Source organism: Aristolochia californica, unplaced genomic scaffold, assembly GCF_029961685.1.
Source record: "Aristolochia californica isolate CCGP_79_NKW_82.1479 unplaced genomic scaffold, dmAriCali1.0.hap1 SCAF_12, whole genome shotgun sequence".
NCBI lineage: Eukaryota > Viridiplantae > Streptophyta > Magnoliopsida > Piperales > Aristolochiaceae > Aristolochia > Aristolochia californica.
In genome coordinates, this window is record NW_027181793.1 from 30,410,698 (window position 1) to 30,433,839 (window position 23,142).

Below are 23,142 nucleotides of genomic sequence, written 5' to 3' on the forward strand. Positions count from 1 at the left end.
GGTAAATACTCACCACTATACTTCAACAACCTTGTATTATAATAGGCATTTATATGATATATGCTTCAAAGAACTAGAAATCACAAAGTAAAAAAAAATTATTACGCCGTTGCCGGGGATCGAACCCGGGTCACCCGCGTGACATGCGGGAATACTCTTCACTATACTACAATGACTACATGATATACTTTAAACAATTATACATATATATGATCCAATACAAAATGGCAATGACAATAAACGACCTTCATTCATTACATCGTTGTCGGAATACTCACCACTATACTACAATGATTACATGATATGCCTTAGACAATTATACTTATATCTGACCCAAAGCAAAATACCAAAGATAATAAATATTTTGACCTTCATTTATCATCATGTGGATCCAGCCAATATTAGAAGCGACGAAGTTAAAAACCACAATCATTATATCGTTACTAGGGATCACACCCAAGTCACCCGCGTGACAGGCAAAAATAGTCACCACAATACTACAATATATGCTTCAATTATACGTATATCTGGCCCAATGTAGAATGGCAAAAATAATAAACTTTTTGACCTTCATTAGAAGTCACGAAGTTAAAAAACACAATCATTACGTCGTTGCCAGGGATCAAACTTGGGTCACCAGCACGACATGCGGGAATACTTACAACCATTACAATGATTTTGTAGTATAATGGGCCTCTACATGATATATGTTTTAAACAATTATATTTATATCTGTTGTCGGGTATCGAACATGGGTTACCCACGTAACAAATGGGAATACTCACCACTATACTACAAGATGTTGTGGGTAGGGGTGGCTTTGAATCGAGCCGGCTCGGTTCGATTCGGTATCCCTAGATCTCGAGCCGAGTTCGAGATCCAGGATCGGCTCGTTTAAATTAACGAACCTTGCTCGACTGAATCTAAGTTCGGCTTGATAGCTTGCGAACCGACTCGTTAATTTAATGAGTGATGTGGGATTTAGAGGATTTGGGGTAGTCGGGAGTCTCGGGACCGAGAAGAGAGTCGCATCGCAGGACTCTCTTCCATTTCGTCTTTGCCATTACGGCACGATTTTCTTGCGGAAATCGTGGATTAGCCTCTTCAAATCCTCACTCTCTGATTTCCAGGAAAATGTTCAGGTAAAATTTTGCCTCTTTCTTTCTTTCATTATCTAGGATTGAAATGTTGAATAAGAAGCACAAGCAGAGGCCAATTGACATCATTCCCAAATCAAGTAGAAGAAAATCTCCCACCACACTCATCTAGACTGCAACAGAAAACCTATCCTGCCAATTGCTTGCATATTGCTCTGGTTACTCTTTTTCAACCTATGTACCAATGGGGAAGAAGAAGGGCAAGACCAGTAGGATGAAGAACAAAGAAACAGACATAGCAACATGGAAGGATTCCATAGGGGATAAACTAAATTCCTTAAATGACATCAATCAACAGACGGCGCCACCCACTATCGTCCCAGCTCTTCTCGAATTCGTAGATTTGACATTGTCACATACGAACCCCAAATTGTGTCTATCAAGTCTTACCACAGAGGAAAAAAGAAGTTGTTGACCATGGAAGAGCACAAGTGGTTGTAACTCCATGATTTTCGCTCCCGAAAAAGGGAAAAAAGACTCAGAAGACGTTTCACTCAGCAGTTGAGTTTGTGGAAACGATGGTGCTCGACTATTGCTTCGTACTTGAGTTCTTCCTCAAGTTTAATGATTTTAGGGTTCGATCCTAACCCAATTTGTAACAAAAGGTTGGTGTGGGATACAGTCGGCCATGATTTGATTCTTGTGGAAAACCGGCTTCCTCCCTTTGTCCTCTCTCACATATTTGACTGGACAAACCAAACGAAAAATGTAAAATTCGAAAATGAACAAAAAAATTTTAAAACTCGTATGGAATGATCAAGAAACAAACATTAAAGCATTTAGAAGCATTTAGAAAGACACAAGAGTAGTTGGAACAAGAAACAATTTTATAGATTACATTACAATAATTTAAAGAAATAATTCTTGTTGACAATATTTTATGAAATAAAACTTAAAAATAATTATCTAGAATATTAAATGTATTCTTCTAACACTAAGTAAAAATTTATAATAAATTCCCATATAAATTTTAAGTTTTGAAGTTTTAGAAATTTTTCAATGAAATATATGAGAGATTTTGTTATGATTTTAAAAGAGAATTATAAATTGACTTTTCCCACTCCCATAAATGGTTTTCGATGACTAATAATCGAAACTCATAGTCACAATTGATACTATAATACTTTTACCATGAGGCAATTTCATTGCAATTTTGTGTTTGATAGTTTATTTTATTAAAAAATTATCGATAAGTATAGTAATAAATTAGATTGATGATTTTTTTATATTTATTTCCCTATAAGAGGCAATAAGAGGTCCATTTAACTTTCCTAATAAAATTTTAAAATATTTCTTGTAATTTTCTAGTAAGTCTCTTATAGTAATAGGATTTTATTTAAAGGTTTTTTTTGGAAATATGTATCCTAGGAAAAACATTTCTAGTTTTTCCTAGAATATAAATTTTCAACCAAGGGCACTAAGGAGTCCAAAGTAAATTTATGGCAAGATTAAAAAATTACAAAATAATCTCGACAACATTTGGGGTAAAAAAGGTTAATATTGGTGGGTTCTAATACATTATCGAGATTCAATCCCGAACCTCCCATATCACTCTTTTTTTTTAAATGTATGCATAATTTTATAGATAATTTATTTGACATATATTTTATGTAGAGTATTAATGTAGGTACCTCCAACTCGGCTCGAACTCGGTTAAAATTATTAGGCTTGAGCTCGATTACAATTTTAGGCTCGAGGCTAGGTCGGCTTGAGCTCGAGTTTGAAATCTTTAAATCAAGCTCGACTCGAATATAGGAAAGTTCAGACTTAGTTGGATTCGATGCCACCCTTATGCCCAATTTTAAGTAGAGGTCATGCCCAATTTTATGTAAAATGTATGCATAATTTTATATATAATTTTTTTTATATGTATTTTTTGTAAAGTTTAAAATATATGTTGGAGCTCGAACTCAAGACATGTAATTTTTTAGAAGTTTTAAATGAATGTTGAAGCTCGAGCTCGGCTCGAACTCGGTTAAAATTATTGGGCTCGAGCTCAATAACAATTTTAGGCTTGAGGCTAGGCTCAGCTCGAGCTCGATAATAATTTTAGGCTCGAGGCTAGGCTCAGCTCGAGCTCGATAACAATTTTAGACTCGAGGTTAGGCTTAGCTCAAGCTCGAGTTCAAAATATTTAAATCAAGCTCGACTCGAACATAGGTAGGTTCGGGCTCGGCTCAGCTCTAAGCCACCCCTAGTTGTGGGGCTCTACATAATATTTGTTTCATACAATTATACTTAATATCTGACCCAATGCAGAATAGGAAAGACAATAAACGTTGTGGATTTGACCCATATTAGAAGTCACGAATTTAAAAAATACAATCATTACGTCGTTGTCGGGGATCTAACCCGGGTCACCCGCGTGACAGGCGGGAATACTCACCACTATACCTTTACATGATATATATTTCAGACACTTATATTTATATCTAGCCCAATGCAGAGCGGCAAAGATATTAAACGATTTTGCACTTCATTTCGCATCATGTGGATCTGACACATATTAGAAGTCTCGAAGTTAAAAAACACAATCATTACATCGTTGTCGGGGATCAAACCTGTGTGACAGGTGGGAATACTCACCACTATACTACAACGACCTTGTAGTATAATGGATATGCTTCAGACAATTATACTTATATATGGCCCAATGAAGAATGGCAAAGACAATAAATGTTTTTACCTTCATTTAACATCATGTGGATCCGACTCATATTAGAAGTCACAAAGTTAAAAAAACACAATCATTACGCCGTTATCAGGGTTCGAATCCAGGTCACCCGTATGACAAGCGGAAATACCCACTACTATACCTCTACATGATATGTAAATACACACCACTATCCTACAACGACCTTGTGGTAGAATGGGCTTCCACACGATATATTTTAGATAATTATACTTACATCTGGCCCAATATAGAATGACGAAGATAATAAAACATTTTGACTTTTATTTAACATGATGTGGATCTCGCCCATATTAGAAGTCACAAAGTTAAAAAACACAATCATTACGCAGTTGTCCGAGATCGAACCCAAGTCACCCGCACCAATGTACTACAACAACTTTGTATATTAAAATTTATTTAATAATTAATAAGATAAAATATTTGATGTTGGTAGCCTTAGGTTGACCGCGTAATCTATTATGTTCCCTTTATTAAAAAAAATTAATTACAGAATGTATTTTAGTAATCTATCTTTAAAAATCAGGTTTTAATAAAATTTAAAACTACAACAACGATGTTTTAGTATCTTATCATCTGCCGACGCGAGAAAAAACTTCTTGAAATTGAAATGCATTTGGCCTGGACAGAAGAACAAGGACGATTCCCCATAGAGATATCTAGGCCGACGCAGGCTGGGTGGTCATGGCGCCACAGCCTTGCCCTTGCTTGAGGGCGATGCCTCAAAATCTCTGATTACATAAAAGTACGGGAAGAGCACATATACAAAAACTCAAAGACAAAAACAAGCTGAAGTGAATGAATAAGAACACTCCAGAAGTGGCAAATTCAAGGATCGCCTTGCTAACGATCAAACGAAGACTTTAGCAGACACGGACAGGAACGAAATCCAAAGTCAGACAACAGAATCCCCAATATTTGGTTCGTAATTGCGATTCAAAACTTTTCAAGAGCCGATCGATGGGTTGTCATCCCAAGACGGATGCTCTTTCAATAGCGCAAAGGACAGTTAAAGAGTGGGAATCTGCTACTCGATTCTCGTTTTTCCTGACCTGAACCCTGCCTCATCTCTCCTCTCCCAATTTCACCTCTCCCTGGCACCAATGAAACACAGAAAGTTCAGACCTCAGCCCCCACTAAAAACTGAATAATGCATGAACCGTGCCAAATTCATCTAATTTTTATAAATATATTTGCTTTAGTGGCCAGCGACGCTGGATTCTTAGAAATTAATACGCTGAATTGTTATGCCTTCAGCTGGGATTTTATTCATCAGCGGTCTACTAATATTGCATAATATAGGACGAATAATTGTGTTAGAGATGTTTGGATATTCGAGTCCATTAAATAGACTTTAGAAGCGGTTTGGGTCAATTCTCGCCTTCACGGCCACGGACGGTTCGGTTTTTCCGAAAAGGCGCAACCTCTTTTTCGCTTTCGACAAAACAGGGAGGCGAACAGCGAAATATCGTTTGAACCCGTGAGCTTTGCATCTCAAGGTTTCCGCTTCACGTGCTGACATGTGGGAAGCTAATTTCTCTTCTTGCTATGGACACGTTTAGATCTGGCGACTTCAGGCTCGGGGGCCGAGGGCTGCGTGTATAAGTATCGCAGGCTGAAACGCTTGGTAGGGGAGACGAGCTTCTGAATGCAGCAGAAGGGAAGATCCCACAACCGCAGATCCAGGGGCTTTTCGCGATCGCGCCTGGCTATTGAGGGATCGTAGCAACATAAAACCCGTTTTCTTTCCCCTGGTTCTTCTGCTGTGTTTGCCTCTCTCGCTTTCTTCGTTCCAAACTTTCTCGTCATGGCTCCTCCAGGTATTTTTGTGTTATGGCTTGATTAGGAAATAATCAATTATTCTTTTCTCAAAACTGCGTTGGCTCTATTGTTTCCAGAAGAAGAACGAACTGTCCAGAAGAACTTCTGGATCGAGCATTCTGCGGACTTAACCGTGGAAGCCATGATGCTTGATTCTCAAGCTTCTGACCTCGATAAAGAAGAGAGACCCGAGGTATACACTCAAATTGAGCTCTCAGTTGATCTACATTTTCTTCTATCTTGTTATTCTGAATTCTTTGGCTGCTGGCTCATGTGCTCTGACATCTCTTTTTTCTTAGGATGACTTTTTGCTTTTCCGAAAACGATTTCTTCTTAAGATGATACAGGAAGTAGTTCCATCTCTCGGTCTCCGATTCATAAGTATTAACGCTTGCTGTTGCAGTGATTGTCTGGGAACAGATTATTGCATTCTTAGCCGCAACTACAGATGTAATAATTAATTTAGTTAGTTAAAGCAGCAAGAAACGACAATAAAAAATTATCACACATAAGGTGACCTGTTGAGTATTCATTAAATTGTAAAAACTGCAACATTGCCTGTGTTAGCATGTAAAGATTGATTAATGAATTTTATGTCAATTCCATTTTTCCTGTGCCTCTATGATCTCAAAATTAACTTTACGAGTGTTCGTTGCTTCAAGGGAAGCCAATACAGTGGTGGAAGATTCGCTGATAACACCCTAGACATTGTAGAGGTGTTCCAATAGTAACTTGGCACATGTTACTGCTCGACTTTCTTTTGCCTTTTGTAAGAAGTAGCAAGTCTCAGTTTCAAATGTTTTTTCGAAAATAAAGTAAAATTTTAATTTTTTTTCCTTTAACTTTATATCTCAGGGCTTCTTCTGTATTTAAGAATCATAATGTCATTCCAGTCTGTTGAGGAGATCCAATATCCTATTATCTCACATCTGCTTGCTAATCAAAACCGATTTATTCGCTCAAATATTTACTCTGTGGGGGCCATTTAAAGCGTGTATGTGCTCTTGTGGAAGATTTCTTAGTTTTGAGAGGAAATAAAGTGAAACAACAGTTACACAATAATATAGTCTCAGGTTAAATACCTGAAAATCGCACCAGATTCCTACTGGCTACTGGTATGTTACGGCCAGACCTGGCCTCTGTGACCTGGAAACTTGGATGAGATTCGTGACAGCTTTTATGTCTGAAAATCAGATGCAAGATATTAACTGATAACTTATTTGCTTTTTTTTATCTTTCTCTATATTAGTTGTGGTTACTATTTGATTAGAACTACTTCCATGTTCATCTACAAAAGTTTGAGCTCCTCATGTGGACCATATGAAATTTCTTGAGAGTTTAGCTAATGCAAAAATTCTCATGTATAATCTACTTCCGTTTAGCTTTTGGCTTTCTGTTACTTTTTAGATGTTTCATTCTTGTTTTTACAATTAGAGTCCATTATGTGCTCTTTTAGAATATGTTTTTTGCCCTGATTTATCCTCCATCATCTTTTCTGTGTCTGAAAATCAGATAGAAGTATTGAGGTTGTTTTTCTTCACTGTTTACTTTCTCTCACATGCGCACACCCACTGCCCAAGGCAGCTGCATACACTCACCAAAATGTAGAACTTCTATGTACGCATTTCTAGATATTATGCATATATGTAGGAGTGAAGAACTGGCGACCTTTCTATTATTTATCTGCATCACACTGTTTTGTCAATCTTAATTTCTTATTTTCTAATCCTGAACCTTTTTGTTTGGCACAGGTGCTTTCTCTGCTTCCACCTTATGAGGGGAAATCTGTTTTGGAACTTGGAGCAGGTATTGGCCGCTTCACTGGCGAGTTGGCTAAGGATGCCAGTCACGTTGTTGCCTTGGATTTCATTGAAAACGTGATAAAGAAGGTGTATACTTTTTACTTGAATTTGCTTGTTCCAAGATAGGATGAATTGATGCAGTTTTTTTTTTTTTTTGTACTTATTTAGTGGTTTTATTAATGTAAATATCTATGTGCCTTTTGTCATTGACTTGCAGAATGAAAGCATCAATGGACACTTCAAAAATGTCAAGTTCATGTGTGCTGATGTAACTTCTCCAAAACTTCAGTTTGAGCCAGAATCCATGGATTTGATTTTCTCGAACTGGCTATTAATGTATTTGTCAGATACTGAGGTAATCCTTAACTGGGATTAGTTTCTTTTGATCTGGATATGTCCTCTACTGGTTTCCACATGTATTAGGTGTCTATCACCTTTTCACCAAATTTTCTAATTGAATAACCATTGCATGTATCCATCTCCATGTGTAATAAATCCTTGTAGTAAAAAGAAGGGTGCTGATTTACTTTTGTAATTTACTCCCGTTTCAAATTGTATCAATTAGTTAAATGATTGTTATCGATAACTTTGTCGGTTTCCTATATTTCCTGATGTGTGGTGTTGTGCAGGTTGAGAAACTGGTTGAAAGAATGGTCAAATGGTTAAAGGTTGGTGGATACATATTCTTCAGGGAATCTTGTTTTCACCAATCTGGTGATTGTAAGCGAAGACACAACCCAACACACTATCGAGAACCACGATTTTACACAAAGGTGTGTCTTAATTCCCTTGAATGTTTGTTTAACTGAAGCTGACATGCAATTTCTGTTCTTCTGTGCTTTTCATTGTATTTGTGGTATAGTTGTTCTTTTTGTTGCTTTAATACTGCATTATTTTATTGCTTCCCCTTGTTCCTATAATTGTGATGTGTGTCTCTGACATTTTGTCGCTGAATATTTGGTATAGAACCTGATAAAAAAACTCATCACTTGAATAAAATTGCAGATTTTTAAAGAATGTCAAACGCAAGATAGCTCTGGAAACTCTTTTGAACTTAATCTTATTACTACCAAGTGCATCGGAGCATATGTGAGGAACAAGAAAAACCAAAACCAGGCAAGTTTGCTTGTTATTTTCTTGTTTCCAGGAATTTTATCATGCCATGTCCCTAGGCCTCCAAATTGGCTTTTGACTGGGTTTTTGCTTCTAGATATGCTGGATATGGCAAAAGGTTAGATCAACTGAAGATAAAGACTTCCAGAGGTTCTTGGACACTGTGCAGTATAAATCCAATGGCATTTTACGTTATGAACGTGTTTTTGGAGAAGGTTTTGTAAGCACAGGGGGTCTTGGTATGCACTCTCAACACCTTAATTACAGTTTAAGTGAAATACTTAGTGACTTTTGATGGCATGTAAATGACATGCTACCTTCCCCATTTCTGTAAAAGTAGCAAGTGTTATGGTAATCTATGTCAATTTTGTTTGTGTTTAATGGAACACATTGTGAAATATAATTACACAATCCAAGAACCAAATACTGTTATAATTTTCTCTGACCAACTGTTTATTTTTTTAATGACTTTCTCCAACTACCCACAGACCACTATATGAACTCTTAGGGCAGCTGGATGCTGTACATTGAGGTTGTGCTTTTACTGATTTTATCCAATCTGATCAAGATTCAGATCACAGTGTTATATGCACCATAGATAAACATGAAAATTTATGTTGATATCATGTAAACTACAAGTTTGTTCTCCAGGCAAGTATTTTCTTGACTACGGAAAAGCTTCACAGTTTCTATTGGATTTTATGTAGTTGCACATTTGACTGTAATGGGTGCAGTATTTGCATGGTTACCATAACAGATACTGAGTTAAATATTTCCTAGATAACTTAATTCTATGAGTCATGATTACACTTTTCATAGTTATTTCACCATTTCACATCCTCTTGCAGAGACTACGAAAGAATTTGTAGCCAAAATGGATCTTAAGCCTGGGCAGAAAGTTCTAGATGTTGGATGTGGCATTGGAGGAGGCGACATTTACATGGCTGAGGAATTTTCTGTTGATGTCACTGGGATTGATCTTTCAGTCAACATGATTTCCTTTGCTCTTGAGCACGCCATTGGTCGCCAGTGTTCTGTTGAATTTGAGGTTGCTGACTGCACAAAGAAGACATATCCTGATAACACATTTGATGTGATCTACAGCCGTGATACTATTCTTCACATACAAGTACATATTCTAGCACTCCATTACGTCAGTTGGTCTTTTGGAATTTTACTTGGTTGTTTCCAGACTTCCCTTGAGGCTTTCATCATCACTTCTTCCATTAAAATTAAAAGATAAATTGAATTTTGTTTGGTGGAATTTTTCAAGTGTCTGATTTGTATAATAAGAACCTTGTTTAGGTGGGATTGAGGTTCATAAGGATCTTCAGTTAGTAACTGAGTATTTGAATGAACATAGATAGGCTTTTGTATTAAAAGGTTAACTGAGCTCTGATCGTCTGATACATAATATAAAAGCCTTAATGATGCTTTGACTTTTCGTGTTTACTATTGCTGTTGGATTTTGTTGTTTTGGTGACTGCCACTCTTTGGCGGTCCATACATTGATTGTCCCAGACCATTTATATGCACCGCTAGGCTCATGCTGTACCTTATATATGAAAGGTGATTTAGCAAATTGGCTGCTCAAATTCTCTTTTAAGAGTATTATATTTCAGGGAAAAAAGAATGCTGTTTAGCTAACATTAAAATGATTCTCAAAATCATGACATTGACTCAAAACTATGCTGTAGATGATATGTGGATGCATGCGGTTTACAAATTAGACTGGACACCGCAGCATGATTTAGTCTGTAGCAGAGGAGTACAGCAACTGAACCAGGCATACAGTGGTTCTTGAAACTTCAATATCTGTCCAACTTTTATGAAGGAGATGTGCTGATCTAATAGCCATGTGATTTTGTATAAATTGGTAAAACATATTAAGAGATTAAGCAGTATTTTAAAAAAAAATGTCATTTTTTTGTTATTAAAATAAATTAATCATAGTGAATTGTGTGAATTTTTTTCAATTTGTTGAGTGTATTGAAATCTGAGGTTGCTGAAGCTTCATTGCACCTAAAGAGTTTTAGAAGTGTTGACGTCTCATATTCTTGCCACAACAAATTGAATTTAGTTACATCGTTCAGGATAAACCTGCCCTATTTAGGAGCTTCTTCAAGTGGCTGAAGCCAGGAGGCAAGGTCCTCATTAGTGATTACTGCAGGAGTGCTGGGACTCCATCTGCTGAGTTTGCAGCGTACATCAAACAGAGAGGATATGATCTCCATGATGTGGAAGCCTATGGGCAGGTATATATCATAACTGAAATTTTGTCAATTTTATTTTTATTTAATTCATGTAGCCTTATCCACAAGTTATTGCTCTCCAGATGCTCAAGGATGCTGGATTTAATGAGGTTATAGCAGAGGATCGAACCAATCAGGTTGTAGCTATACAGTTTGGTGTGATGATATGGTTTTTTGTTATATTTTAGCTGAAGCTAACACGATTACATTTCAATATTTTTCCTAATGCAGTTTATGGAAGTATTGCAAAGGGAATTAGCATCTGTCGAGAATGACAAGGATAAGTTTGTTCAGGACTTCTCTGAAGTGCGTTTCTTTCAGTACTTGGAATTTGTTTTCTTCTCTATTTTTTATTTCAGTAACTGGATGTCTTTGGTGGGGATCTACAGGAAGACTACTCGGAAATTGTTGATGGTTGGAATTCCAAGCTGAAGAGGAGTACATCTGGCGAGCAGAGATGGGGTCTGTTGATCGCTATGAAGGAATAGATCACCAGGGCTTCAATTTAGATGCTTTGCTGGCATATCTGTTTATGTACTTTGTAACGCAGTTCCAGAGCTGAGTGACTGTAGCTGTAGTAGTTGGATCTTCATGGCCGTAGGCCCTAATATTGGATATGATGCCTTAAATGTAACTGAGGATTAGCCCTAATATAATTTATGATTGGTTCGGACCATTGTATCTCATGGTTGTACCATCTTGACATAGGTCCTGTTAAAATTACCACTCATGAAAAAGCTTTTTATCGTTTCCAATTGGCTACCTTATTTCTATGGATGTGTCAATCTTAAATTCATTGTCAAATTTAAGCAACCCATGAAGGGTAAGATCGAGTGAAATAGGGTTAGTAAAGAAAAAAATCTATTCAGTTTGAATTGTTAAGCTCCATATGATTCACATCCTTATGCACTCAGTTATTATTAACCCTCTTCATCAGGTTTCAGACTCTTGGTGCGGCAAGTTCTTTTATTTGTCTTTCACTTTACCAACTGATAAGGTATTTAGAATTTGGTCTATGGGCATAGAGTCGTATGTTCTTTTTTAAGATGATGAGTTTACACTGCTATGACTAATAAGGAATAACGGGTTTATTATTTATCCTACTAATTCAACTTCAAAGTATGTTCTTCACTTGGTCTTTTATATCTCTAAATTGTGGAAATGTTGGTCAAATTGTATTTGCTCATATGTATACTTCTCATTTCTCCGCAGTTAACATTATGAGTTATAAATATACCACAAGTAGGAATCATTGGGTCATTGCTTTGGTTGATCTTGCTTCTGACACTTGGTCCTATATATTTTTAATGATATTATTTTGTTCTTGTTTTTTTATTTAAAAAAAAACATATAAATCTTTGAGATTGTTTGGAACTTTTAGGAGGAATTTGAAAGGAATGAACATCTTGGCCAAATAGGTGTCATAATGGTTTTGTTCTTATTCTTCTCACAGTCGAAGATTATTTAATGTTTCTCTTTCACTGAAACGCAAAGATTAGAAATACAGGATTCAGATGGAAAACCTGGCAGAAACAACCTCCCACCTACCAGTAATTGATTTTGAACATCAATTCAAAATCGTTCCAGAAAATGTCATCCAATTTCCCAAGATCAATGTTGATTCTAAACTCAATAAATCTAGCCAAAATGTCTAAAATGGAATCCCAAAATCTTCCGAATGATCCTTTTGAAACGTCTCTAAACAATTGGGGAAATCCCTCCATATCCGTCACCCATGATCATCAATTAGTTATTTTGCCAACACCAACCGTCATTAATCATCCTAACCCAGAAATGACATCCCCTCATTCACACCAGATTGTGCACTCTCAGCTCCGATTCTAATACTCCAGAAATCAAGAAGCACATAATCGTAATCGTTTTCTTAGAAAAATTATTTGAGCCCATACTTTCCTTGAAATGTGATGAAGTTCTTTAATTTGATAGAGCAACAAATTCTCACCAGACTGCTGGTGGCGTCGATGATGAATCCATCTTTATTTACATTTCCGTGAACTGGGTTACGAACAATTCACATGGCATCAATAGAACAGTAAAGGAGAGACGATCTTTTGGGATGGGTGATTTCAATTTTGCAGTTTTTGTTCCAGAACCCTATATACATGGACTTGAGTTCCAGTGCTGCGTATCTCAATATCAGCTGGTTGATCCCATTTCTGCGTAACTCTGAACTTGGCTAACGTCTAATATATTGCCCAATCCACTTGGAAGAAGAAACCTGAAAATATCAAGAGAAGAGCGAAATCTATTTATGTGTTGGTATTGAAATCTTCTTTTCAGGTAAAAGAAAGAAGAAAACTAGATACTTGTGTAGAAGAGCTCTCGCCATGGATTGGCAGCCTCCGAGGACTGAAGACTGCATATTTAGAGCTATGTTTGGGTTATGAACGCTCTGTCGGACGTGGATCCATCCATATTGCCCATTCTCTTCATCGGAAACCTTGGCTCTGCATTATATTTTCAGAGCGATCAATAATAATAATAAAAACACAAATCCATGAGTAATTTACAGAGTTGGATTGCCTTACCTATACATGTGAGCGTCAATTGCAGCGGGCTCGTCATTGGAGTCCACAAGGCAGCCTTCGCTCACCCAACAGTCTCCACAGGAATCTAATTCCCATCCTTTCATCACTCCATCCTGGAAATTAAGTACAGAATTATGACGAGATTAGTTGAAGTAACAGAGGCGAGATGATCAAAAACAGGGTTCTTACTGTGTTACCTCAATATACTTTCTTAATGTCTCTACTGCCTCAGCTCCATTCGACTTTGCGTCTTGTGGGAGTGAAACGATGTTCATCCTTAGCTCCACTGACTCCAATGGATCCTCAAGCTCACTGATGAGACTACCAATTCCTTCATTCTGTCCTGCAAGCCTCATTCTCACCATCTCTATGATGATCTTCACCACCATGTACGCACCTGGTTAAAAAAAAAAAAAAAAAAAAACGTAAAACAGAATTCCCCTTGGAGTTTCTCTTTTCTACTTCACCATTCCAGTATTACCATCATCAAGAAAGTAATTCTCCTTCAAAGCTCCATGGCCTGTGGTTTCCATCATCAAATGTGTTTCGATGCCATCCTTATTGAGCTGCGAACCCTTATCAATAACGTTCCTATAGCCCACACGGTACAAACAATGGTGGCCTCCCCTACTAGTGATGAATCGAGTCAGTGTGACACTGGCTCTCGCATCCGTTACTATTGTCGTCCCCGGGTACGCCCTCAATACGATCGCCGACATTAGGGCGATAAGTCGATCTCCATTAATAGTATTGCCGGCCTCATCGACCACGCCACTCCGGTCTACATCTGTATCGAACACCACCCCAAGGTCAGCCCCATTGTCTAAGACGGCGGCCCTAGTGAGTGCCATGGCTATCTTGTCCTCCGGGTTTGGTATATGGTTTGGGAACATCCCATCTGGCTCCAGGTTCAGGCTCCCCGTAGTGTCTGCTCCGAGCTTTTCCAACACGTCCCATGTAAAAAACCCGCCGGAGCCGTTCCCGGCGTTGACCACGATCTGCAGGTTACAAGAAAAGGCAACATCAGTCCCCCCTTTGGCTTCATTTCAATAGGAGGAAAGTTGGGTAATTGAGACGATTGAAATGTTACCTGAAATCCTTTTAGAGGAGTGTCGTAGTGGAATGGGTGGTTGACTCTTTCTTTAATGATGTTACGCAGGTGTTGAGCGTAAGTCGTCATGAAGTTCACTCTGCTGGGCTTCATGGGGTTCACTGTAGCAGCTGCGCTCACAAGCCTCTTGGCGTACTTGTGTCCCGCCCGATCACATATCTCCTCCACTTGGCTCGAAGTTAGCCCTCCTTTGGGAGTGAAAAATTTCAGCCCATTCCGAGTATACGGCAAGTGAGAGGCAGTCATCTGTATCGTTAAGAAATAAAATAGATTAAACCTACAAGGAATAGTCCCACGTCGATAAAAAAGATAAACAAAAGGGAATAACAACCAAAAAGAGCTGCGTTACTACCATAATGGAAGCGTGGTAAGGGAAAGGGGCGAGCACAGTGCTCATGTAACAAGCCGGAGTAGTAGCGAGTCCCATGTCGAACACCTTACATCCTGCGGCAGCCAGACCTGCAAACAGTGCCGTACTCAACAACCGGCCGGAGATACGTGGGTCTCTTCCCACCGATACTCTCACCTCCCGCTCCGTCGCTTCTCCTGACCTCTCCAGTCCATCAACCATCCACTCCCCGAAGCTCTCTCCTATGGCTTGAACCACCGCAGGCGTCATGTTCACCGTCCGGCCCTTCTCGCCTTCGATAGCCACCCCGCGCACGTCTGAACCATTTTGAAGCCTCTTGATTTGAGCCACCTCTTCCTCTAACGTAACCGCCGGCCAGCCCTTGGTGGCACTCAGAAGCTCCGCTCCTCCCCTGCTCTTACTTGTCGGTAGAAATGACAGTTGGTAATGCTTCTGTTTAGGAAATGCGTGAGTGGTTTTGCCATGCAATGTTGAAGACGGCCATGTGGGAGTCGTGGTAGAGGTAGTAGCGGCAGCAGCAGCCGCCATGAATGAACGCTGCCTTGAGCTTTGCTTTGCTCTAGTGAGGTCAAGAAGATGAAAACAGAGAAGGATATATGAGAACCAGGAAAGAATCTGATAAGATTTTATTTCCCTTCGCCCAAAATATCTTATATGGAGGTTTCTGCCATTTTATTTCAGATCGTAAGAAGAACTCGTGAGTTTCAAACGTTGAGATATTTCTGTTGTTCTATCTAAGGATCTACGCTTTCCAAATACGTGGACTGAACTTCGAAATCGAGGATATGCTCCTCTCGCAGAGCATCTTTAGATAAGATCGATTCGAGAAGCGCAGTGGATGGGCTCATATCGGACCGGCCCATTAAACGAGGGGCACCTGGATTACCAGACTCCTACCAGCCCATATTATATTATATAACAAGTATGCCAAAAGGGTATTTTTTGTCATTTTCATAATATATTATATAGCTTTAGTTTATATTATAAGCATAAAGCATGTGAAAGGGCCTTTACATTATTTTTATATTATATTATAAAATAAAGTCTGTTAAAATACATTTTCATCATTTAATATATGTGTATATACACGTGTGTGTCTATGTGACATGGTCTATAAATATTTTATTTTATATAAAAATATGTTAATAATTAAAATTAAATATCTAACATCATGAATATCCGCTTTTAATTTAGATTTTCTCAATAATTTTATTTTATTTTATTTTTAATTAATGCAACACATGCGTATTTTGAAGTTACTAGATTTGGTCCTAAATTTACATGATAAATAAAAATTGTTAATGTGCATGACGTGGCTTGATCTAACAAGCTTTTGGGTCATGTGATCAGCAACGAGTCATACCTGGATCTTATGATTACGTGGAGGACCGTTAGCCCTCGGATCAATGCCCTATTTTGCCGTGTCTCGTGAGTCCCCTAACTTCGGAGTACGGACATCTTACCTCTGATTTTGTTTTTGTCCAATTATGTCAGCCGGCTACATCCAAATTACAAAACTACCCCCGTCTCCCTAAGCAGTAAGATTGAAATGTTTGAAGGTGTTTTCTTTCATAAATTCACAGGTTTGTTATTGAAGAAGCATTCGATTCGAGACTCGAGGGGGAGTCCAACCTGCCTTCAGATTTGGTAAAAAAAGCCGGCTTTTCCAGTTTTGAGCTTCGGGTTTTGTGAGGGCCGTTCGCCTCCCGCCGCCTGCTGCCCGCTGCCCGCTGTCCGCTGTCCCTGGAGAGCATTAATTTGTATTAAAAGTAGAAGGTCAGACTTGAGACATTGGTGAGCAAACCTGGGTCTCCGGATTGGAGTTAGTGGTTGTCATATATCCTTCCTCTCCGCACTCGTCTTCTTTCTCTGCAATTCCAACTCCGTCATGGATCAGCTCTTGGGGCTCCTCAAAGTGCGGGTGGTGAGAGGGATTAACCTCGCTGTCCGAGACATCAGGAGCAGTGATCCTTATTGTGTCCTCAGAATGGGTAATAAACTGGTATGTCGATCTTACTCTTTCCCCCTACTCTCTTTTTCTCTCTTTTCTTTTTCTTTCGTTTCTTCTACTTCGATCGCACTTTCTTTTCTCTTCGTTGCTTCTGCTCAGCGCTGAAGTTTGATTTATCAAAAGCCTCTGATCTCTGTTATCCCTTTGCTCTGTCCGTTACAGAGTACATCGGAAGGGACCCGCCTATTTCTGTTTAGATTTTTTTTTTAATTCAACAAAGATCTGTTTTCCGTGCTGGTGAAGATGTGTATTCGTCCAGAAATTTCCGTCCGCTGCGTTGGAGCAGCCATGCTGATCTTTTCCAGTTTAATATTTCCAACTAGGGTAGGTGTCGACATGTGTTCTTTTTTGGTGTATTAGCGTACACGGTAAAGTTACGGTAATAATGGAGGAGACATCTAGTAGCCTTTCTCCTCTTCAAGGCTTTTTTTTTTTTTTTGCTGAGCAAATCTTCTTGTTGGTGTTCCGGCAGTTCTGTACCCCCACCCTCAAAAAAAAAAAAAAAAAATGGTACGCCGTAAATGTCTGAATGGCTAAAAATGGTGATCATTTCGTGTATCCTCAAATGCTACGAAGAGGAAAGTTTTCTTCCGGAGCTCCCGATGTCAGTGTCATTACTGCTATTCATTTACCCCATTAATTGCTCCTCCATAGAAGACTGCCTCGTAGACTTCTAGAGCTGAAATGTCAACTGACTTGGATTAGAATTCTGTGGAACCATTAATGTTTTTGTTCATACTTCGCTGTTCACGCTTCAGAAATGACTCCATTGTCGTGGACTCGCGATTCTCTGGGATAGCAGAGAATGCAGCGGTAGCAAGTTCTTCAGGGAACCGTGTGAGAGGAGGGAATCATTTGAGTCTATGACGCCTGAAATATGAAGTGGCAATGCCTTTGATCAACATGAATTCTTGTTCGATCATTAATGGTCTTTATTGCTATTGTTGGCTTTCAACTAGGTTTAATGACAGAGATTTCAAGTTTGGGGAGAAATAATGGGGAAAATACCACAGTTTGCAGTTCAATTTGCTTGACATTCCGTAGCATGTGTACATAATTTAAAGAAAGAAACTACAATTTTTTTGAATTAAACAGCCTAAAGCACAGGGTCCTCATAATACCTACTTGTTGAACCAGTAAGAAGAAGACAAACATATTTCTCTAGATTAAAAAAATGTTCGCATCTTAAAACAACACTAGTTTGTGGAGACCCTTTTCTATTTCAAGGTGCAACCGAGTAATTTAGATTGTGTTAATTTTGGATTTGTACTCATGGATCTGCATCCAGTTTTTTTAAGTCTCTGTAGTTTAACTCTCTTTCTCATTTCATTTGAATCTTTGTGCAGAAGCTGAAGACTGGTGTAATAAAACATAATGTCAATCCCGAGTGGAATGAAGAGCTCACTTTTTCTGTGGCTGAACCGATCATGCCAATCAAAATTGTATGTCTTTCTAATTTCTATTATCTCTAACGATTCGTTTGTTTATGCTGGGAATTATGTTCTTTTTTATTTATACTGGGAAAATAGGACGTACTCTCACCTTGAGGCGAACTTGTATAAATCTTGTGTTTTTCGTGCTTGATTATTTTTTATTTTACGATTATTATTCTTTTCGTTAGTATTGAATTTGGGCGTCTAATTCCTAATAGTTCTTGAATCAGATTAAAGTTGTTGCAGAATTGTAGAGGTGTTTCCTATTGTATAGCTTTATATTTTCAAAAAACTTTTAATATTTTTTTACTCTCATGTGACATGGGTGCAGCAAGTATACGACAAGGATACATTCACCCAAGATGATAGTATGGGAGATACTGAACTGGATATCCAGCCCTTCATAGAAGCTGTGAAATTGAATCTGGAAAGGGCCCAAGATGGTACAGTTTTGAACAAGATACAACCAAGTCGACAGAACTGCCTTTCAGAAGAAAGCCGAATTGTGCTGTTAGATGGAAAGGTGACTCAGTATGCTTGTCTTAGATTGAGAAACGTGGAATGTGGTGAAGTGGAACTTCAACTCCAATGGTTCCACCTTCCTGGCAAAAGGCATGTTAAGTGAGCTTTGCAACTTCTATAGGTTACCACGGTCATGTTATCAATGTTATATAGGGATTTTCTCTTTTAGTTATGAAAGTGTCAATAAGCTTGATTTTCTCTTTTAGGTATGAAAGTGTCAATAAGCTTTATGTGACTTTGTATAGTGCGTGAAACTATTGAAAGTTGTGTTAGAAGTTTGAGATCACGATTAATGAGAAAACTGTTTATCATAAAAACGGTTAACATGAACCTCTTCGGAGGTCCGGCAAACGGCAGCCTTGTCTTATAGGTTATATTTTTTCAAAGTTTATATTTATTTTGTAACTAATATTTTCTAATAATATATTTATATAAATTATTAAAATAATTACTACAATTGAGGATTTTTTTTATTTTAATTATTTAATAAACTGTGAACGAAAACGTGGAGTAACAGGAAAAAATTGACACCAATGGCTATCCTCTAAATCTGGACGGGATATTACTACTCAAGAGGTTGGAAAGGTCATAAACGAACAAGGATTACAGATGTCGCGCTGGTGGCGCTTACCAGAACGCAGGAAAAAAAATGTCGCCGCCAGCTCCCACGAGGATTTTTTTCCTGTTTTAACAAAGCAGGTAAACGGATTCAAACGGACGCGAACGACCAAACAGTCACCCGACACGGCGACGCCTCCAGTCCTTCCTGGAGGCTAGAGTTGATCAAGCAAAGGAACCGAAATCAGCATCGGCTCACCTCACATCTGTCAACGCCCTAACCAAACCTCCACCATCTTCGGACTATTTTTCGCCTCTGCGCCTCGAGACGCGCTATCTCAGAAGAATACAAGGTCAATCATGGAAGTTGACGACAGAAGAATTTTTTTTGGGAAAAGGAGCAGCCCGGCGACAAACATTTTCGGACAAGAACACCTTCCGTTACTATTTACTTTTATTCTGGTAATAAATTCTGGGTGCACTGCGACTTGTTAGATTGCATCTCCGAGAGGGATGGACGGGACTGGTATGGCTGATTCAGTGTCCTCCCCTGTTTCCGTGCGTTCCACCCCCCAGAGCTTCTCTTCCATGGAGCAGCTTATGGGGCTTTTGCGAGTCCGGATCGTTAAAGGGTTAAACCTCGCCGTGAGGGATTTAAACACTAGCGATCCTTACATTGTCCTGAGGATGGGAAAACAGGTACTTTTTCAAAGTTCAATATTTTGAGGAGAAACGTTTAGAAAAAGCAGCTTTTATAAATTCTCTAAATACTCTGAACCTCCCTGCCTTGTCAAGTTTTTCTTTTGATGGCACTTCATAACGAGAATTTATTGAACTTGGTTATGAGAAGATACTTTTGGGATTCAAGGATTTGTTTTTTTCTTGTTAACATAATTTAAATAATAGTATTAATGTAAAAATAATAATGAAATAATTTAAACTGCAACTGTCAATATTCAAAAGTAGTTTCTCAAACATTGTGCTTGGTCTGATTATTGTTGAACAAAGACTATAAATGTTGTCCGAAGCACTGTTTTTGGATCAATTTATTAGTTTCTGGTCGAGGACAAAAGGTTTCACTGCAAATAATGGACACAGAAATTTTCAACATTACAGACTTCTTAAGTAGATTGTTCATTTATCCATTTTGACCATTAAATAGCAAATCGTCAGTGTTCAGAAATACCAAAACTGTTATAGTTCTGCAACTATTTTTGGGTTTCTCATGAAATAAAGCTTGAGATACTATTTGATGCAAACAACTTTTGGATGTTTTAATCTCTACTTATGAGAAGTGCCGAGTTATCTGATTCATCTGCAACTTTGTTTAAATAAATTGGGAAGTCTTGCATTAATTTTATTTTATTTTTGCATTTATTGTCATTCTCTGTCAATCATTAATTGAGTACAAAACTTTCATGCAGAAGCTGAAGACTCATGTAGTGAGGAAGAATGTAAATCCTGAGTGGAATGAAGAACTAACCTTTTCAATTTCTGATCCAATTAAACCAATCAAGCTTGTAAGTATCTTCTAACTTTAATCACTTTTTTGGGTCATAAATTCTAAGCTAACCTGGCATGAATTTTCTGTATAGTATACCCCTACTGCATATGTATAGAAGATAACCCAATAGTCACTCAAAAGTTAAACACTTAGCTGACACATAAACTAAGAAACTTTGAGGTAGGGAACTTCCCACCCAAAGCAACAGACCTGGAAGGATAAACTGCTGCCGTTGTTATGCTGGAGAGTTAGATAGATTGATTGCAAAGTGGATAGGAAGAAGCGGGTTGATTGTCATTTCAATCTAAAGAAGTATGCAGAAGCCAAATTTTGTTGAACCCTGAATGAACTTCATGCTCTGGGTAGTTTTAGTATGTGAAGAGTGGATTAAAGAAATATTTTCTAAAGGAACTGAGATGTCTGGAAATCAATGGCGAACTACATATGGTCAGGCGGCAGGTCCATGATTCATCGCCACAGACCCTTCTTGTTGTGTAATGGTGCCCATGTGGTGAGAACCATTAACATTTTTTCAACAAAGCTTGTGATGTTAATGTTCTTATCTGGTATTAGTAAGTCATGCATCACTTCATATTAGCTAATGTGCTATTGTCATAGTAGCTAGCTTAGAAATGCATATTAATACGGTTTGCTAAATCTATTACTGTGCATAGATTTAGCTAGTCCACTTACCCTTTAGATAAATTCGATTATTTGACAAATCGGCAATATCATGGACAATACCTGTCTTTAATCTGACTGTGGCTTCATCCAAATGTGAAATAGTTGGTCCATTGGCTAACTTCCTGTGACCTACATAAACAACAGCTGAACATCTTGTTCTAACTTTTCTCAGATGTAGGCCCGTGTTTGATAGTTCAGTTATCTAATAGTCATGGTCAAATCTGGTAAGCATTAGGTGTTGAGAAGCATTTTTAGTTTTCTACGCATGCATGCATTTTTGATTGAAGGAAAAGGAGAAAGAACTAAGAGGAGGAAATTGGCATGTACTTGTCAATACAAGTAGGTTTTTTTAAGTCCCTGCAGCTTGTGCATTTGAGTATAAATTCATGAATGGTCTGGGTATGAAGGAAAAACTTACAATCATAAATTTGAAAGCTAAACCGGTGAAAGTAGGACTCACAGTAGACAGTTATCATGTAGGAGTTCCTGTGAATAGAAGTGGGAGCGAACTCTTTTTGTATGTTTGAGAACAACAATCTGCTTCTTTATGTTTGATGGATTTAGTTGACCGGGTGCAGGAGGTGTTTGACAAGGATACATTCAGTCAAGATGATAAAATGGGAGATGCCGAACTCGATATTCTCCCATTCATTCAGACCGTGAAGTTGAACTTGCAACATCTTGGAAATGGTACAGTGCTGGAAAAGTTGGTACCAAATCGACAGAATTGCCTTGCAGAAGAGAGCCGAATTGTGTGGTTAGATGGCAAGATAATTCAAGATGTTTGTCTTAGACTGAGAAACGTGGAATGTGGGGAGGTGGAACTTCAACTTCAGTGGATCAATCTTCCTGGTAGAAAGGCCTTCTGAATTGAAGTATAATCATAACATCATTCCTATGGTTTTAGTGTCTCTAATGTTGACAAATCTCTACCCTGTAATCTGAGACAGACGTAATATACCAATATTGGATCTTCCATGAGCTTTCTCTCTCACATGTAACTGGAACAAAAGAGAAGATGTACTCGCGTCGCACGGTTGCATTTGGCTTCAATTTACTTTAAAGTTGAGCTTGAGCTTGACCCTTCTCTAGTTTGATCAGAATCTGTCCAAAATCCCAAGAATCTAAGACTTGGTTCTGATATGATGATATGTTCGAGTTGTTATTGTTATTAACGTGAGAGGATAAGGTTCCCATGTGCCATCAATCATTCGACCTGTTTTTCTTTGTTCAGGCTGGGTATTAAACTTAGAACCGACTCGTCTGAAACAAGTGGCGCCCATATATTTGAAAATCCAAAGCAGAAATAGACCCCACGACCAGGAAGGATTTGGCGATAAAGATTAATCGACTCAGAAAGAGAAAGAGAAAGAGATGTTCAACCATAAAGCGTACCCAAGTGGAAACGTTCCCAGTGTTTGGGGAACTCTTTAGATATTTATCTCGGTGGGCGTTATGCTTGGCGAGTTTTAAGAGAGAGAGAGCGATGAAAGGCGAAACGTTGTAGTCCAAATCAGCGACATAATGGACCCCGCGATCAATCACCAAAATACCCGACTTGCA

General features: G+C 38.3%; 4 protein-coding genes and 1 non-coding gene across 5 annotated transcripts; 4 read left to right on the top strand and 1 right to left on the bottom strand.

The window, feature by feature from the left end:
• The first annotated feature begins 5,394 nt into the window (after positions 1–5,394).
• LOC137945256 (phosphoethanolamine N-methyltransferase 1-like) lies at positions 5,395–11,562 on the top strand. Its single transcript, XM_068791046.1, has 12 exons — positions 5,395–5,669; positions 5,748–5,863; positions 7,422–7,559; positions 7,690–7,827; positions 8,102–8,245; positions 8,478–8,588; positions 8,683–8,824; positions 9,434–9,714; positions 10,679–10,840; positions 10,921–10,974; positions 11,069–11,143; positions 11,227–11,562. Exons 1-12 carry the CDS (start codon positions 5,657–5,659, stop codon positions 11,323–11,325), a joined length of 1,473 nt encoding a protein of 490 aa, XP_068647147.1. The 5' UTR covers positions 5,395–5,656; the 3' UTR covers positions 11,326–11,562.
• On the top strand, positions 6,295–6,415 carry LOC137947145 (small nucleolar RNA snoR83). The gene has a single exon (XR_011111192.1). It is a non-coding gene; the product is annotated as a small nucleolar RNA snoR83 (small nucleolar RNA).
• A 1,185-nt stretch (positions 11,563–12,747) lies between the features above and the next one.
• Positions 12,748–15,395, bottom strand: LOC137946867 (uncharacterized). The gene is made up of 7 exons (XM_068793152.1): positions 14,850–15,395; positions 14,477–14,743; positions 13,868–14,384; positions 13,584–13,783; positions 13,387–13,499; positions 13,165–13,305; positions 12,748–13,076 (listed from the first exon to the last, which is right to left on the bottom strand). The coding sequence occupies exons 1-7, from the start codon at positions 15,393–15,395 to the stop codon at positions 12,995–12,997; spliced, it is 1,866 nt and encodes a 621-aa protein (XP_068649253.1). The 3' UTR covers positions 12,748–12,994.
• Positions 15,396–16,462: 1,067 nt separating this feature from the next.
• Positions 16,463–19,034, top strand: LOC137946078 (GTPase activating protein 1-like). Its single transcript, XM_068792254.1, has 3 exons — positions 16,463–16,869; positions 18,225–18,320; positions 18,643–19,034. Exons 1-3 carry the CDS (start codon positions 16,756–16,758, stop codon positions 18,934–18,936), a joined length of 504 nt encoding a protein of 167 aa, XP_068648355.1. The 5' UTR covers positions 16,463–16,755; the 3' UTR covers positions 18,937–19,034.
• Positions 19,035–19,476: 442 nt separating this feature from the next.
• Positions 19,477–22,682, top strand: LOC137946043 (GTPase activating protein 1-like). Its single transcript, XM_068792208.1, has 3 exons — positions 19,477–20,090; positions 20,816–20,911; positions 22,158–22,682. Exons 1-3 carry the CDS (start codon positions 19,905–19,907, stop codon positions 22,446–22,448), a joined length of 573 nt encoding a protein of 190 aa, XP_068648309.1. The 5' UTR covers positions 19,477–19,904; the 3' UTR covers positions 22,449–22,682.
• Positions 22,683–23,142: the final 460 nt, after the last annotated feature.